At 31.8% G+C, this 16,107-nt stretch overlaps 1 protein-coding gene across 1 annotated transcript in view; it reads right to left on the minus strand.

The window, feature by feature from the left end:
• LOC145326561 (uncharacterized) overlaps positions 1-16,107 on the minus strand; it is a 148,132-nt gene that overhangs the window by 43,103 nt on the left and 88,922 nt on the right. Inside the window, exon 2 of the mRNA XM_080169931.1 lies at positions 2,354-2,454. Within this exon, the coding sequence (XP_080026057.1) occupies positions 2,354-2,454 (101 nt within the window). The remainder of the gene's footprint in view (positions 1-2,353; positions 2,455-16,107) is intronic.

Consider the following 16,107-nt stretch of genomic DNA (forward strand, 5'->3'; position numbering starts at 1 on the left):
ACAACGAAAAGTGATATGTTCAAATCTCAGCTTAAAAAGTCCTTATAAAAAGACTTGTAAAATGGTTCCTACATCTGATACGTCAGACGCGTGACAACTATGCCAATTAGGAGTAAGATTCAGGGATTGTGGGGACATTGGACTGTATTTTATCTATAATGTCTAATCCCCTAAGATCCCTATTAAATACATGCACACAATATTGTCACGTGACTACATTGTAAAAACATACTCCTAACACATACACATAAAATCATGAGCAAAATATAAAACAAGGAAGTTAACTTTACATAAAAGCGAAGCTCTAAATGTATGTTTAAAAGGAAAGATATAGGTTTAAGTAATAAACAAAATCATAGGATACTCTTTGGGCGTTTGTGTTACGTTAATTATTGATTAAGGTATCATAAGATTTTGAAAGTGGTAGGTTATGTTTATACAATATTATCTCTCTATTTACTAAAGGGTGCTCCTTTACAGTATGTTCCACATTGGTCCCAGAAAGGTTTCATTTTCTTTTGGGAGAGAGCACCTCCACGCTTTTGAGAAAATCACCATAAAACCTAACCACCTCCTTCCACAACTTTAAGATATTTTTTTATTTTGATTTTCAACAAAATACAAGGTGGTGGGGTTACTATACACCCCCCCCCCCTCTTAAATGCTCCTTGGGCCTAAAGGGGCATTATTTTTTAGCGTGCTTATGCATGATCTAGAGTAGAGTTGCTATAAAAATACTTGACTATAGGGTTTGATTTATACTCAGAGACAGATAGTGTATATATGTGTAGTTAGGACAAGGATATATATTCATATATTCATATATCTTAATTCTTTTTCCAGTATCCAAATAATATCCGCTGGATTAGAACCGGTTTTCAGCAATACTGAAAAAAACATGTACAGCATGTTATTACAGACAAATTTCCATTACAATTAAAATTCTATGACCAGTTTTGTAAGCCACGAGCAGTCAAAGGAAGCTGTCTATAATACGATGCGATTTCTACACAAAGCGTAGTTTATACAATTACATTACTTATTCTAATGTAGCACTAGTAAAGTAGTTGCACTAATAAATAAAAAAGAGGTTAAAACTAGAAAAATAAAATTTCTGGATATCAATCCCTGTCCAATATACATGTACGTACAGTGCTTTATATTTAAAGGTTAACATTTGGACTTCCGTAAGCGCTAGCTAACCTATATATAAAAGTTATTTTTAGAAGTGCGACTACTCTACATTCTTGTACATTGATTTGTTGTTAAAAACATTTTTATTTACAAAAGTAGCAATTGAAGTTCATGGAGGTAAGTGACATTGGACTGTAAAATATAATGGTCTCCAAAGTTTTATAAACACGTTCTATGGTTCGTTGGCTAAAACACTTGGGTCCTTTTTGCTGAGTTTCGATTGATTAGTTCTACTTTTCGACCATTAATTTAAATGCACAAAAGTATACAATTATACAATTTGTTCTAAAAGCTATGCTACTATTGAACTAGACAGTCTTTGTTAACCTAATGTGAAAAATAAAGATATTTAATCTTAGCATGATTTCATGTTAATCATAAGTAAATGTCACTAAAACAGAATTAAGAAAAGCATTGTAAAATTAAAGATAATTGCTTGACCTTAAAGGGGGTAGCCTTTCCCCACCCCCTCCAACCCCAATGTTTTTTGTTTTGTTTCATAAGTCCTTAAAGTTCTATAATAACGTGTACTTATTCGTTTGGGCATTTATATCGAATTTTGATTGGTTGGTTCAATAAGTTGAGTGTTCAAACGTTTCGATCTACAGAACGGTAATTTTTGTGTATCATCAATTTATCGGTCATTATCTTATCTCTTTAGATCCTTGCATTTATGTAGTGTTTTAAATCAGATTGGGGGGGGGGGGGATAATTTAACTTCAGTTAATGTACCCCTGTCACCTTGCTACTTTAGTAGATTTGTTATGTATACTAACGCATTCCTAATTGTCTTTTTTATGCCTAGGCCACGATTATTATGGCACCAATTTCCTCTTGTTATTACTCATAAGAGCACATCTACTCTACCTATTCTGTCGTACAGTATTTTACACTAGAGTCTACGCCCCTAGAAGGCCTCTAGAGGCACCTAAGGTAGGTGGGTGGGGAGGGGGGGGGGGGGGGTGTAGACGTCCTTGGAAAATTTCCTTCAATAAATACTAAGGACGATGCCACTAACGATTAAATAAGAAAAAGATATAATTAAGATTTTAGTTTATATTACATGAAATGGAGCAATCACAACCTTCTTCATAAAAAGTATCGTTCTTGTTTAGACGAAACAAATTAGAGCGTAGCTATTCCAACACTAATCTCCTACCTGTGCTGATGGTCTGTTGAACGGACTTCTAAACTGTGATGGGTTGAAGAATGTGTTGATACCCTGATTAATTCCATTGATGAATGGCTGGAAAAACGTTCCTGAAACACAAAAAATAAATTAAATTAAAGCTCTTCAACTCATCTAATGTCCGTAGGTCAGTGTGTCTTCATGACTGACAAACTAAAGTTAAAAAAACTAAAAAAGGATTTAAATTAATGATAAAGTTTTAAAATCAATATTAGTTATTTATCGCATCGTATTATAATCAGCTTTCCGTGGATATAAAAATGTACCATTATAAGATTAAACTAGTTTTGTTAGCCTAGAAATGCCTGAGGCACGGTCTAACAAAACTGGTTTTAAAATTATGATTGTACATTTTTATATTTGTAGTGAATTGGATATTATATGATACAATACATGATTTTTTAGTATGGCTTTGAACTGGTTCTAATCCAGAGGATATTAATCGGTTTCGAAACCATACTGGAAAAAGATTTATTAAATTTAATTTATGAGATTAATTAAAAATAATTTCTAGGTTAATATACATAACATAATTATTTCATTAGCAAGGATAATCTTATTCATAACTAGCGTAGCCGATTTTCTTGCAAGAACAATAAAGTTTTATTCAGTAAGAATGGAGAAGAATTGTAAAAATATTTAATAAGAAAAGGTTTATAGACATTTTAGACCTATGATATAATTTATTACGAAATATGGCATCTGCGAAGTAGTTAATAAAATTTTAAGGAAATTACGGTATTAAAGTATTAAAATCTTCAATAAAGAAGCATTTTGGACGTATAGACATACAATAATTATAGAATAGATGCACTACTAAAAAACACAATTAATATCAATAATTAGAATTAAAGCCTAGCCGCATGAAACCACCATTATGGCCAGAGCAAATTTTTTACCCTAAAAAAATAGATTGACCTTTTTTAATTTTCACGCAACGGATCAATTTTTGGCGCTATAGATTATATGGATGGTTTAATTACTCGAATCTATCCTATCATAAAATAATAGATAATTATATATTATAAAACGTGGACGATTATGTTCAAAGACAGCATAGTTTTTAAATGGCCACAAAAAATGAATTAGTTGTTTTAAAGCAAGATTATTCCATTAAAGGTACTTCACGTTGACCGGGCCTTAATCTAGGATCTTAGGTGATAAGACAAGGAATGATAAATTAATGTACACCTTTTGTGGATTAAAACTATTGCTGTAAAAGTTTGGACAAAGCTTGAAAGCACAAAACTATAAATATTTAATAAAAGTCCCCAATGTTTTTGAAGCCAACAATTTAGAGAACGCGTTTATAAACATTTGATGACAAGTATAATATAAATGTACTACAGTCCAATGTTCACTAACATTAAACCAAAATCAATCATTGACCTTTCTTTAACCTATCCTTAAATAAGGATTTTTACATGCTACCAATCTTTTATGTTATGAGCGGAAGGATTATGATTATTGCTGCTCTATTTGTGGACATAATTTTCCTTGTTTTAAAACTAAACCTCGGCTAGATTATTCTGGTAATTAAAAGTAATGTAGACCCTAATTTAATGGCGTATAATTATTACTATTATCATGATTTTTAGTGTTTGTTTAATTAACAATTTAATGTGTTAATCAAATAAATTGCCTAAGCCCATAATATCAAATTTAAATATTTAATATGCGGCCCTTTTCCCATTCACCCTCATTTATTCTAATAGCGGTTGGGCCTTATTTCAAACCAACTTTAGACTATTTAGCAGCTAAGTTTTAGTAGTGAAGTTAAGAAAAGTAATTAATTTTGACTGGCTAAAAGGATGGTGGTTAAAAAGTTTATCTTCATGTGACATATCGATATAGAGAATTATATTTGATAATGATAATTACTAGCTGTGACTAATCATCCGCTAGTCAAGGTTAATTCAAATTTTGAATATGTTTTTAGAAACTTTTGTTTGGCAAAAAGCACAACATTGGAAACCAACATTTTTTTATGCTTGTGATCAGATGGAAAAAATTATCATTAAGTTTTTTTTTTTATAAAAAAACAGCACATATACTCTATAATTATTATTTCCATGCGTCTTAAAGTAACTTACTTAATTTTTTATTGGTAGATTTGTAAAAGTACCCCAAATAGCTATAGATAATGAGACGTCCAACAATTATGACATATTTAGTGATAGATTGACAAATATTATTGGATTCTAACTAGTTTTAAAATCATTTTATAATTTTAAAAAAATGTTGATACAACTATACAAATTATTACTAAGTAAAAATTGGCTGTTCACTTAATATAAAAAGTTTTAACAAGTAATATAAACAATACATTTCCTCTCTTATTTGCTGGCATAAAACATTGGGGATTTTTATTAAATTTTAATTTGATTGTCAAATTTGTATGCCTTTAGTATTTTTATCAATGTCTTTAATGTAAAGAAAGGGTTAATCTATTTATCGTAATTGTGGCACATCCTTGTGAATATTCAGTGACTAAATGACTTTATTTTGCTTATATGATTAAAATGGTCATTATTGTATCGCTACTTTTGGACATAATTGTCTTTGTTTATAAAAGTTTTTATTGCCACATGAGCACATCTTGAAAACATGATAGTTAACTTTTATAAAGTCGTGCACTGATTAAAAACCATACACACAGACTAGTATTCTACAATTAAATACAGAAGTAACTGGAAGTATGTGTGTGTGCTCTAATACGCTTTGCGGAAAAGGGTAATCTATCACAGAAACGAACACAAAACGCTGGTAGCTGTGATGATCTATAAAGAGTAATTATTTTTGTTTATAATCTGCTTAATCAGTTCTGTCACTCTACAAGTGACAATGTTCGTTTGTCCTACCATTTTATAGCTTTGCTTTTATGAATGTTCTCATCCTGCTTTCTATTATAGTTAACAAAATATGTCGGAAATGTGGCTACATAAATTGTTAAAAGATATCTAATCCAATGGCCTTCCAATGTTTTTTTTCTCGATTGCTTAACCCTTTCCAAGTTTGTTTTTTACCAATAATTGGCAACATTGGCAATTTATTTAGGCTCGAAGCAACAACAGTCGAGCCATTAGACGACAAATAGTAGGAGACTGAGCAGTCATAGATTTAAGCAAGATTAATAATTCTCAAGATTGTTAGTCTACATAATATTAAGGTTTTTTTTTAAAAAGCAAAAGGATTTAAAATGGCTGATCCAAATGAAATGTACTCTTCAAGAAAGCTTCAAGTAGTCTATAGCGTTGTATTTGGTCTATATTTTAGTCTTGTAATGAAACTGCTATTACTTATTTTCAATTTATTTAAAAATAAAGGGGAGGGGGGTCTCTGTGTTCAACTAGTCACTTTGAGTGAAACCGCCTAATATTCATTTTGGTAGTGAAGCTACTCTATAACTCGAAATGTCCGTCTGTATGTCCGTCTATATGAGACATATATACATAGAATGTCTATATGTACTTAAAAGTTCTGCTACGCTTAAAACAGACTGACGTACTTACAATTACAAACCCCTCATATATATATGTACATTAAAAGCTTCGCTAAAGATTACAGAATATTAGCTTCCAAAAACCCATTAACAAGTTTTTAAGACAATTTTAATTCTGAAAAGACTACTTCCTACCCATAGAATAATAGATAAAGACCGTGTAATTTTAAGCCACGTTTTTGCAAAGCCAACAAATAAAATTAATAAGAAAAAAACATTAATCATATTTAGTTTAAAAGTTTCAAATTATTGTCAGTAAGATATCACAAACTGCTGGTCCAATGAGGTTTTAATCATTTTTAAATCCCCACATAAAAGAGGTTTTTTTGGAGGGGAGAGGGGATCCAGAGGATATGGGCTTATCACTAAGTAAAGAGAATAGACAATTAGACATAATAATCAATGATTCAATATATTAAATTTAGAAATACCTCTTTAAAAAAAAATATAGACTTTTTTGCAGCATATTTGCAACACACATAAACACACACACTAAAACATTCAAAAACACAAAAAGCAATAATCCGCAGTTTTAAAACGGTAATTATGAAATCATGCAGAGAAATGGGGAAATAGATAGCAATAGATGGTTTGTTTTTGTAGCGCTGACACTTCTGGATTCTTGTTTGTAAGTAAGTTTAGGTAAACAAAACAAGCTCTTTTCACTCCACAGAGGGAGCATAGGCCGCTGGCAATTTGTCAGTGTTTCTGTAACATTGTGGCTTTTTTATGGATGTGGGATAGGGTTGTCAGCCCTAAGCCCTATGATTGCGGTTTAAAGCTTCCATTTGCCCATCAGACAACCAACCCTTTGATTGCACGACCTTTGTCTGAGAAGTCCTAACTGTGCATGGTAGTGAGTTGCGCCTGTTTTGGGCCAAGGCTATTTTTGTCGCGCACCTGACATAGCAGCAGTAGGAACCATTTTTAACGTCTTTAGTTATGACGCGGTGTCAGTCCGAGATTCGAACCTATCACCTTCCCGACGACGAGCGGATACGCTACGTGTTGAGCCACGGTCGCGGGTTTTAAGTTTACTTTGTAAGTAGGTACTTACATGTTATTTTTGCCTTTGAAAAAGTATTAGGGAAATAAATTTTAGCCCTAATTAATGGAGGGAGGGGACATTGGAATATAAATTATACTGGTCGCAAAAAGTATTTGTTTGCATTAATACTTTGGCAACTTTTATTAAATCTTGATTAATTGGATAAAACAAGCAGTTTCCAAACCAATAATTGGAATCTAGGAAAGGTAATTTTAGGAATGTACATAAATCTATCGTCCAATTTCTTATCCCATAAGATTCCTGGCACTTAACGAACTTATAAGTGGAGAATTATCAAATTATTTATTACACCAATATAAAACTTTTTGATGTAATTTAATTTTTGTAGGTTGGTATTGCTACGCTATTTTGGTCATAAATTGTCCTTTTAACCCAAACTAACAGTTGTTTTGCTGAAAAATACCATAATACAGCAAACTTTTGTATAAAGCGAAATATCAACGGCCTGAAAAATAATAGGCTTTTAAAGGAAAATTAAATTTATGACCTATCTATTAAATAGGTATGCCTGATTAGAAGGTCATTTACATTTCATAGATATCAACAACTCTATTCTGATTTTCAATACAGAATAATTGTTGTGCTATGGATCAGGGGCGTCCAAGCTTTTTATTTTGGGGGGGTTAAATTTTTTTAAGGGGGGGGTAATTTGGTTTTGGGGGGGGTAAAATGGCGCGCGAAGCGCGCCGCAAATTTTTTTTACCCCCCCCAAAATTTTTACCCCGGGGGTAAAATTTGCTTGGGGGGGGTAATTACCCCCCCTGAAATCTGTTGGCAGGGGTAAAATTTGTTTACCCCCCCCAAAATTTACCCCCGGGGTAAAATTTTTGGGGGGGGTAATTTAAATTTTATAAAAAATCTAGTATTAAAAATGCGCGCGAAGCGCGCAAAAATTTTTTTTGTTAAAGATTTTCTATTTTGGGGGGAGTATTTACCCCCCCAAAATGGTTTGGGGTGGGGTAAATACCCCCCCCAAAATCGTTGGGGGTGCCTACGGCACCCCCAAGGTAGGGGTAATTTTTTTTTGGGGGGGGTATTGTTCACAAAATTTTGGGGGTGCCTACGGCACCCCCAAAATCGTTTGGGGGTGCCAAATGGTCCATTACCCCCCCTCTTGGACGCCTATGCTATGGATAGCCCGTGTAGAATTTTAAGAACACCACAAATCTGATTTATAAATTTGCTCGGATTCGTGACAAAACGATTTGAGAAGATCTTTTTTGTGCCCATATTAAATATCATAATACTAAAAAAGATTGGCTGCTCCACTAGCTTCCAAACCCTTTGTCCTGATATTTACTAGTTGCAAAAGGCAGAATTTATACATAAGAGCTGAAGAAAAAATTCACATACAAACAATTGTCTTATAATGAACAATTGCATAGATTATTACAAGACCAGAATGTTTTTATTCAACAAACTGAAAAATGTAAAATGGATGGTTTTAAAAATAATATTTGTATGGTTTCACTAATTTTTTTCAGCATACCTTTTCGTCTACGTTGTTAACGTTATATAGATACATTTAATCTTTAACGTCTTTTTTGGTTATTTGATAAGCGTATTACCTACAGACCAACTGACCACAAACAATTGATAATAAAAGAGTAGATTTGGCTACATAAAAAATTTGCTGTTGGATAAAAATGCAACAACATCAACACAACAACATGTTGGGCGGTGATTCCAGAGAGAAAAATAGGGGGAATTGGTTGGTGACGTCAAAAAGGGGGACGCGGGGGCTTTTTACTGCCTATGACGGATTTTTAAAGAAAGAAGGATGGGTTGGGGGGGGGGGGGGGGATTGAAGGGCTTTTTAAAGCCAATGCTCTTTCTGATGACAACGCCCCTTGAAGAGTTTGGGTGTTGTTGTTCAAATTATAAAAACCTTTTCCTCCAAAAAACAACAAATAAAAATAATGAAATAAGGAATTCAAGAAAAACATCAATGATTTTTTTGTTTATTGTAAATTTGTAAATTTTATGTTTCTTTATTTATAAGACATAATTCGAAAAAAAAAGTTTTGTATAAACAACTTAAATGTGATTCATAAATTGTGATTATAATTATACAAGCAGCTTCAAAACCGGCATAAAAACTCCACCCTTCTTTACTGAGCTTTGTAAGGCGCTTTAAGAAGTTCACCGGTATTTTGGGCCATTTTTTTGATTGGACCATTTTTATGTAGGGGGGGGGGGGAGATATACCACACTTTTCTGGGATCTTGCCAGATCAAGTATCAACTGTGGGGAATACCAAAGGATGACTCCATGCAAAATTTAAGCCGGATCCGGCCAAAACCGGCCGGGATTTTTATAAAAAACCGGTTTTTTTCCGGTTTTTAGGGGGTATCTGTAAATCAAGCCCCCTCCTAGGTACGCCCCAATGATGATTTTTGCTTTAAGGTCTGATCTGAATTCCTCAACACTGGATATGACCCCTAGAGTTGAAAAAATGGTTAAAATCCGGCCTTTTGACCGGTTTCTGGCCATTTCCGGCCCAAAAAAAAAATTTTAAAAATAAAAATTTCATCTAAAATTAAAAAAAAAATGCTTTAAATTACATTTTTCATTAATAATTTTTCAAAAACCAAAAACCTTGGGTAATGAAGATAATTTTAGCAACTTAAAATGTGAAAAAAGGTTGAAAATTGACAAACTTGTGTCAATTTGAAAAATGTTGGTAAATCTTAAAAATTTGACGGATTTATACATACATTAGAATTTAGGTTGACTATGGTCTTTAAGACACGCCATATCCAATAAAATTGCAATGAGAAGGTCTAAATGTTTTTCTGAACCAAAACTCTACATATCCTGGCGGTTCCAGGGATATATCATTAAGGCCGTACGGCTGGCCAGAAAGCTTTTAACAGGTGGCCGACTAAAAGCCGGATTTGATAGTTATCAACCGTAAAAAGTAGCGATTTTCGTTTTTTTTGGCCAAAACTCATGCAGGGAGTTGTTTTTTGGGATTGACACACAAAAGCAAGTTTGTACAACTTTTTTGGGCAGACTTTTTTTTACATACGCATTATCTGCCACGAGTGAACCGTTTGGCCGATACGCGCCGCCAAAGGCACGATTTTTCAAAAAATCTTGGTTTTTTTGCCCCTTTAGGGGATGACGGAGCCGATTTAGCAACTTAGGACACTTCTTCATTAATGTTCAACTTTTTTAGGGGGACATTTCTTTACTTATGTATCATTCACCTCTGGCGGACCGTTTGGCCGTTATTCGTCGCCAAAATCGCAATTTTCGGCGATTTTGCCGTTCACGAGGTTTTAACGACCATTTTTGAGGGGAAGGAGTCATCCAATCAAGATAGCTCTGAAATACTTTTCATTTGCAAATTAAATTGGCTACATTTCATGTGAAGTAAATTTTTTTGTGCGTCCAACCGTTTTTGTTCCAGTTGAAATTTTAAAAAAAGAAAAACAATTACTAATTACACCAACCCCATGAAATGTATTTCCCCCCCACAAGAAACAAGTTTGGGTGAAATAATTTTTTAAGACGCAGGCTCCAAATTATTTTATTATTGATTATAACACTATAATTATGAATTATATTATCTTACCATATTTATGCATAATAATTATGATTATCTTATTATTATTATTCAGTTATAGTATTATAAGTATTAATTATCATATAATATAACCTATTACAAATCAATTAATAAATTATATTACATAACCTATTTTAAATCTATCAATAATAGCTCATATTAATTATCATTATCTTTTTATTACTTATTATTTATGATTTTATCATTATTAATCATATAAAATATCCTATTACTAATTGATCAATACTTATTCATATTGTTATAATTTTTTTTATAATGTAGTAACTATCACCATTTCTAAATTACTTTATTTGATTATCAATTGAACTACCTAAACTAATACATATATTATAGTAATTTTTATTACTTTTTAGTTTATAAATAATTGCTAGAGATGAATAATAAGTATTCAGATTTACAAAGTAATAATCATTAGAGATTAATCAGATAATTAAAAGATAAATTAAAAATTACCAAGTAGTAAATATCAGTGATTGAAATGTGCAATTAATTATCAAAATTATGATGTACTAACAATTAGTGTTTAATTAGTTTTAAAATTACAAGAAAAAAATAATTATAATTAAAAAGTAATAATTTTTAAATTTCAACTGGAACAAAAACGGTTGGACGCACAAAAAAATTTACTTCACATGAAATGTAGCCAATTTAATTTGCAAATGAAAAGTATTTCAGAGCTATCTTGATTGGATGACTCCTTCCCCTCAAAAATGGTCGTTAAAACCTCGTGAACGGCAAAATCGCCGAAAATTGCGAATTCGGCGACGAATAACGGCCAAACGGTCCGCCAGAGGTGAATGATACATAAGTAAAGAAATGTCCGCCTCAAAAAGTTGAACATTAATGAAGAAGTGTCCTAAGTTGCTAAATCGGCTCCGTCATCCCCTAAAGGGGCAAAAAAAACAAGATTTTTTGAAAAATCGTCAAAAATCGTGCCTTGGCGGCGCGTATTGGCCAAACGGTTCACCCGTGGCAGATAATGCGTATGTAAAAAAAAGTCTGCCCAAAAAAGTTGTACAAACTTGCTTTTGTGTGTCAATCCCAAAAAACAACTCCCTGCATGAGTTTTGGCCAAAAAAACGAAAATCGCTACTTTTTACGGTTGATAACTATCAAATCCGGCTTTTAGTCGGCCACCTGTTAAAAGCTTTCTGGCCAGCTGTACGGCCTTAATGATATATCCCTGGAACCGCCAGGGTATGTAGAATTTTGGTTCAGAAAAACATTTAGACCTTCTCATTGCAATTTTATTGGATATGGCGTGTCTTAAAGACCATAGTCAACCTAAATTCTAATGTATGTATAAATCCGTCAAATTTTTAAGATTTACCAACATTTTTCAAATTGACACAAGTTTGTCAATTTTCAACCTTTTTTCACATTTTAAGTTGCTAAAATTATCTTCATTACCCAAGGTTTTTGGTTTTTGAAAAATTATTAATGAAAAATGTAATTTAAAGCATTTTTTTTTTTAATTTTAGATGAAATTTTTATTTTTAAAATTTTTTTTTTGGGCCGGAAATGGCCAGAAACCGGTCAAAAGACCGGATTTTAACCATTTTTTCAACTCTAGGGGTCATATCCAGTGTTAAGGAATTCAGATCAGACCTTAAAGCAAAAATCATCATTGGGGCGTACCCAGGAGGGGGCTTGATTTACAGATACCCCCTAAAAACCGGAAAAAAACGGTTTTTTTTAAAAATCCCGGCCGGTTTTGGCCGGATCCGGCTTAAATTTTGCATGGAGTCATCCTTTGGTATTCCCCACAGTTGATACTTGATCTGGCAAGATCCCAGAAAAGTGTGGTATATCTAGGGGGGGGGGACCTTTGTCTTCTAGTATTACATTGATTAATTTTAATAGGTCATTGAATTTATGTTTTTTTTTCTGATAGCATAGGAAAATTTTAATGAAGTAATTTTGTTTTGTGTATTTTTTTTACTTTTTTTATATAAAGCTTAAAATTTTGAACATAATTATTCAGCCTGTCTTTCTGTCAGTTTGACTTTATGTCTGCCTGTCTGTCTTCATCTTAATTAATATGAAAAAACAAACTTTATTTGTTAAGAGGTACAAAAAAAAAGATTTTAATCCCATTAAAAAAAATAGTTAGGTTTTTGTCTGACGCTAAGATTTCAATAACTACAGAACTGATTGAGTTCTCCTTTTTAGAGAAGCTTCACATAGATTCCAGGATGGTTTTAAGATATTATTTTGGATGGTTTCAGGCCACATTTCATCCTCTTCTTAACTCTTTGAATACACGGCCCCTAGATGCTGGGGACGCAGCCGCTAGTCTTTATAATATATATCAAAATTATACTCATTTTTATAAGATTAATAAAATTCATGATATCCATCAAAACCAAGTATCACCCCAAAAAAAAAGATTTCATCAACTAGTCTTTCTTTTTCAAATTCTATTAAATGTTTTTTTTCTAAATGTATATCAAAGATCACGCTAAGGTCGCTATTTAAAAGCTTGTATCAAAAGGTATTTGTGTATTTACAGTAGCGAAGATACTCTTTAAGTAGTATATTTTGTTCTGTCTGTGTTGGTATACAGAGAAAGAGGAGACAATGGGCTGTAAATAACACAAGTCCCCAAAGTTTTACAATAATTAAACAAATTTTGGCTAAAAACCTTTGGAGACTTATAAAAGATTTTGATTGTTTGGTTTATAAAGTTGAGTGTAAAATTGCAATCTACAGAAGGGGTAATTTTTTGTATTAACATTGGGGATGTACAACAATTTTTCCACCATTGCATTGTATTATCCCTTTAGATCCATGGATATAATCCTCCTTGTCCTTTTTATAAATAGGTTTTGAATAAAAACAACATTATATTTGTTCTGAAGATGATCTTGATAACCTGCCAAGAAATAACCATTTTTTATAGAAGGTAATAAACAGAATTAAAAAATAGAAAGTAAATACAAAAAGAGGGTATAATTTGTTTCTCTGCGAGTAAAATGATTAAACCTTAGTTAGAACCAATGAGAATATATATTTTTTCTTTATCATATCACATGCGGCTACGCCCCTTGAGGCTTCTTGGAGGCACTTGAGATAAAGAGAACGGGGATGAGATGTTGACACTCTGTTTTAAATTTTTGTTTTAAACAGATAAAAATTGAGGTGTCTTTTTTTCTGTGGGCAATTTTACTTAGGAGGCAAACGTGTAAGCCCTCCATGGATCTATAAGAAGCTTTACTGTAAAGAAGAAACATATCGGTTCAGAGACAGACAAGTAGACATCCTGTTACTTTTATATAAAGATATCTTGCAAACGAATGCATATTATTCTTTATTCTATTTTTAAGTTTAATTTTTATTATGACATCGCCCAAAATTCTTGTTTTACCTTGGTCTTTTAAGTATCGTATATACAATGTTTATAAAACATGTTTTTTCAATAAAGAAAAAACTGATTCATATAGCACAGATGCTTTTTAAAAACAAATAGAAGGTTATTTTGTCAGAGATAAATTTGGGTAATTTCAGCCATATCTTTTATTAATTGACACATAGTCGAGAAAAATAATGATTTCTATAGTTTCATTTAAAAAATGGTATGTCTATTTCATATCTCAGTCATGATAAATAATCGACATAAACTATTGAAAAATATCATATTGATAGAAAGCTTTTCAGTTTTCACAGGGTATTCACACAAATACTAGGATAAAAGTTGTCAAATCAAACGTTTTTTTTGTTTGTTTTATATGAACATAAAAAATGGGTTGAAAAGCACTATTGTGCCTTAACTAGGACTGGCGCACTTAGGACTGGTTCTCTAGGAGTTAATGAAATTTGTAAACGTTAAAACTTTATTTTTAAACATGGTACTTTTGTTATGGCTTTGTATCCTTTTGTTTTGCAACGGTATCAAACCAGTTCTAAACCAAATTATATCATTAATTTAATTCCTTTTCAAGATGACCAAAATAAATTTGAACTAATAACTTTTCATTTAAGTATCTGGGGCCAACTGCCAAAAACTATAGAAAATATATAAAACACACCTAAAAGACCTTAATTAACATTGATTTTTTATTTATTTTCCATCTATTTCAAATAAACAAAAATGCATAAAAAATATATCCTAATGAACTAACCCAAATAAACACGCCCATATTTTTTTTCTTCTTTTAATTTTATCTTGTTCCATTCTTTTGACTTGAAAATGAATAAGCAAAAATATTTTTGCCAATAAAAATGGGGAAGGGGGAGGGGGTAAATTGGCTTAGTGTCCACACATATATGAAATAATTTATATTAGCAAAGTTTGAATTAAAGTAATACAAGTAATACATCCCATTGTGGAGAGATTTAACCCTGCAGGGCTCTACTTAACCTAAACTAACCTGAGGAACCCAAAAAAGTATATTGTGTTTCTATCAAAAGTTAAGAAAGAAAGTGTTAGCTATATTCTTCACAATAAATTATTTTGAGTTGTTTTTAATAACTTTTTAAAATTTTTTGAGAACACTTTAAATGTTAAGATAATTCTACTCATTAAGCTGTCGACTGTTTACCCTGCACAACTATTGTGCTGCTATTATATAAACACATAGCTTGCAAATATAGTAATGTAATTTTATGCTTTATTCAAAATTATCGGTGTGACTTTATATCTAAATGTGTCAGCAAAAGCCAAATGACATCTTGTCGACATGAACAATTAAAATTATATGCCAACACAATGAATCCACGTTTAACACTGTTAGCTAAGCCCACAAAAAGTTTCTTTTTGTTTTTCTTCATCATGTTTAAAGCCAAGATATTAAGTTTTTTTTTACAAACAAATATTCATTTTTTATATGGCGATAAAAAATAATTTAATTGAGAATTTAAATGATTTTAGGCGCGTGAACAGAATTCACCAGAATGGGTATTTAGAAAAGGAGGAAGGATAGGCCAATGGGTGGAAATGAAGAAGGGGAGAGAAAAAGAAAACCATATGGAAGTAAAAGAGGAGGGAGAGAAGGTAAAAGAAAAGGGATGGAAGGAAAAAAAGAGAAAGGAAAATAAAAAGAAAGGGAAAAAATTAGAGAAGAGGAGAAAACGATCAATTACAGAGTAACTTTGCAAGTAAAAAATTGAGTTTAATTAACAAATATAGTTAAATTAAACCAATCCTAATGTTGCCAATACTGGTGTTGTTATTGAACCTTGTTATCATTTGTTGGATAAATTGTAACATACCTTAAATATTTAATATAAATTAATTAGTGAAGTGCAAAGGTTTTTGCTAGGGGTATGGTCAGGCAATAAGCACTGCATAATCGATCTTAAATTACATAGGGGGCAAATGATATAAAAAGCCACAGTAGGGTCTCTCAAAATTTTATTTACAAGTATGTAAAACCAATAATTTGTTTATTAAATTAGACACTTGAAATCAAATTGTTTTTGAATTTTGTTAAAATAAGTTTTTTTTATGCTAACTTTTGTAACACTATGTTTTAAACCATGTCTAGACTCTAATATGACACTTTTAAAAGATAATCTTTTCAGCAATTCAATAGGATCACTTTTTATATTAATTCATTTTA

Source organism: Acartia tonsa, chromosome 8 (genome assembly GCF_053477335.1).
Source record: "Acartia tonsa isolate MP-2025a chromosome 8, ASM5347733v1, whole genome shotgun sequence".
Lineage (NCBI taxonomy): Eukaryota > Metazoa > Arthropoda > Copepoda > Calanoida > Acartiidae > Acartia > Acartia tonsa.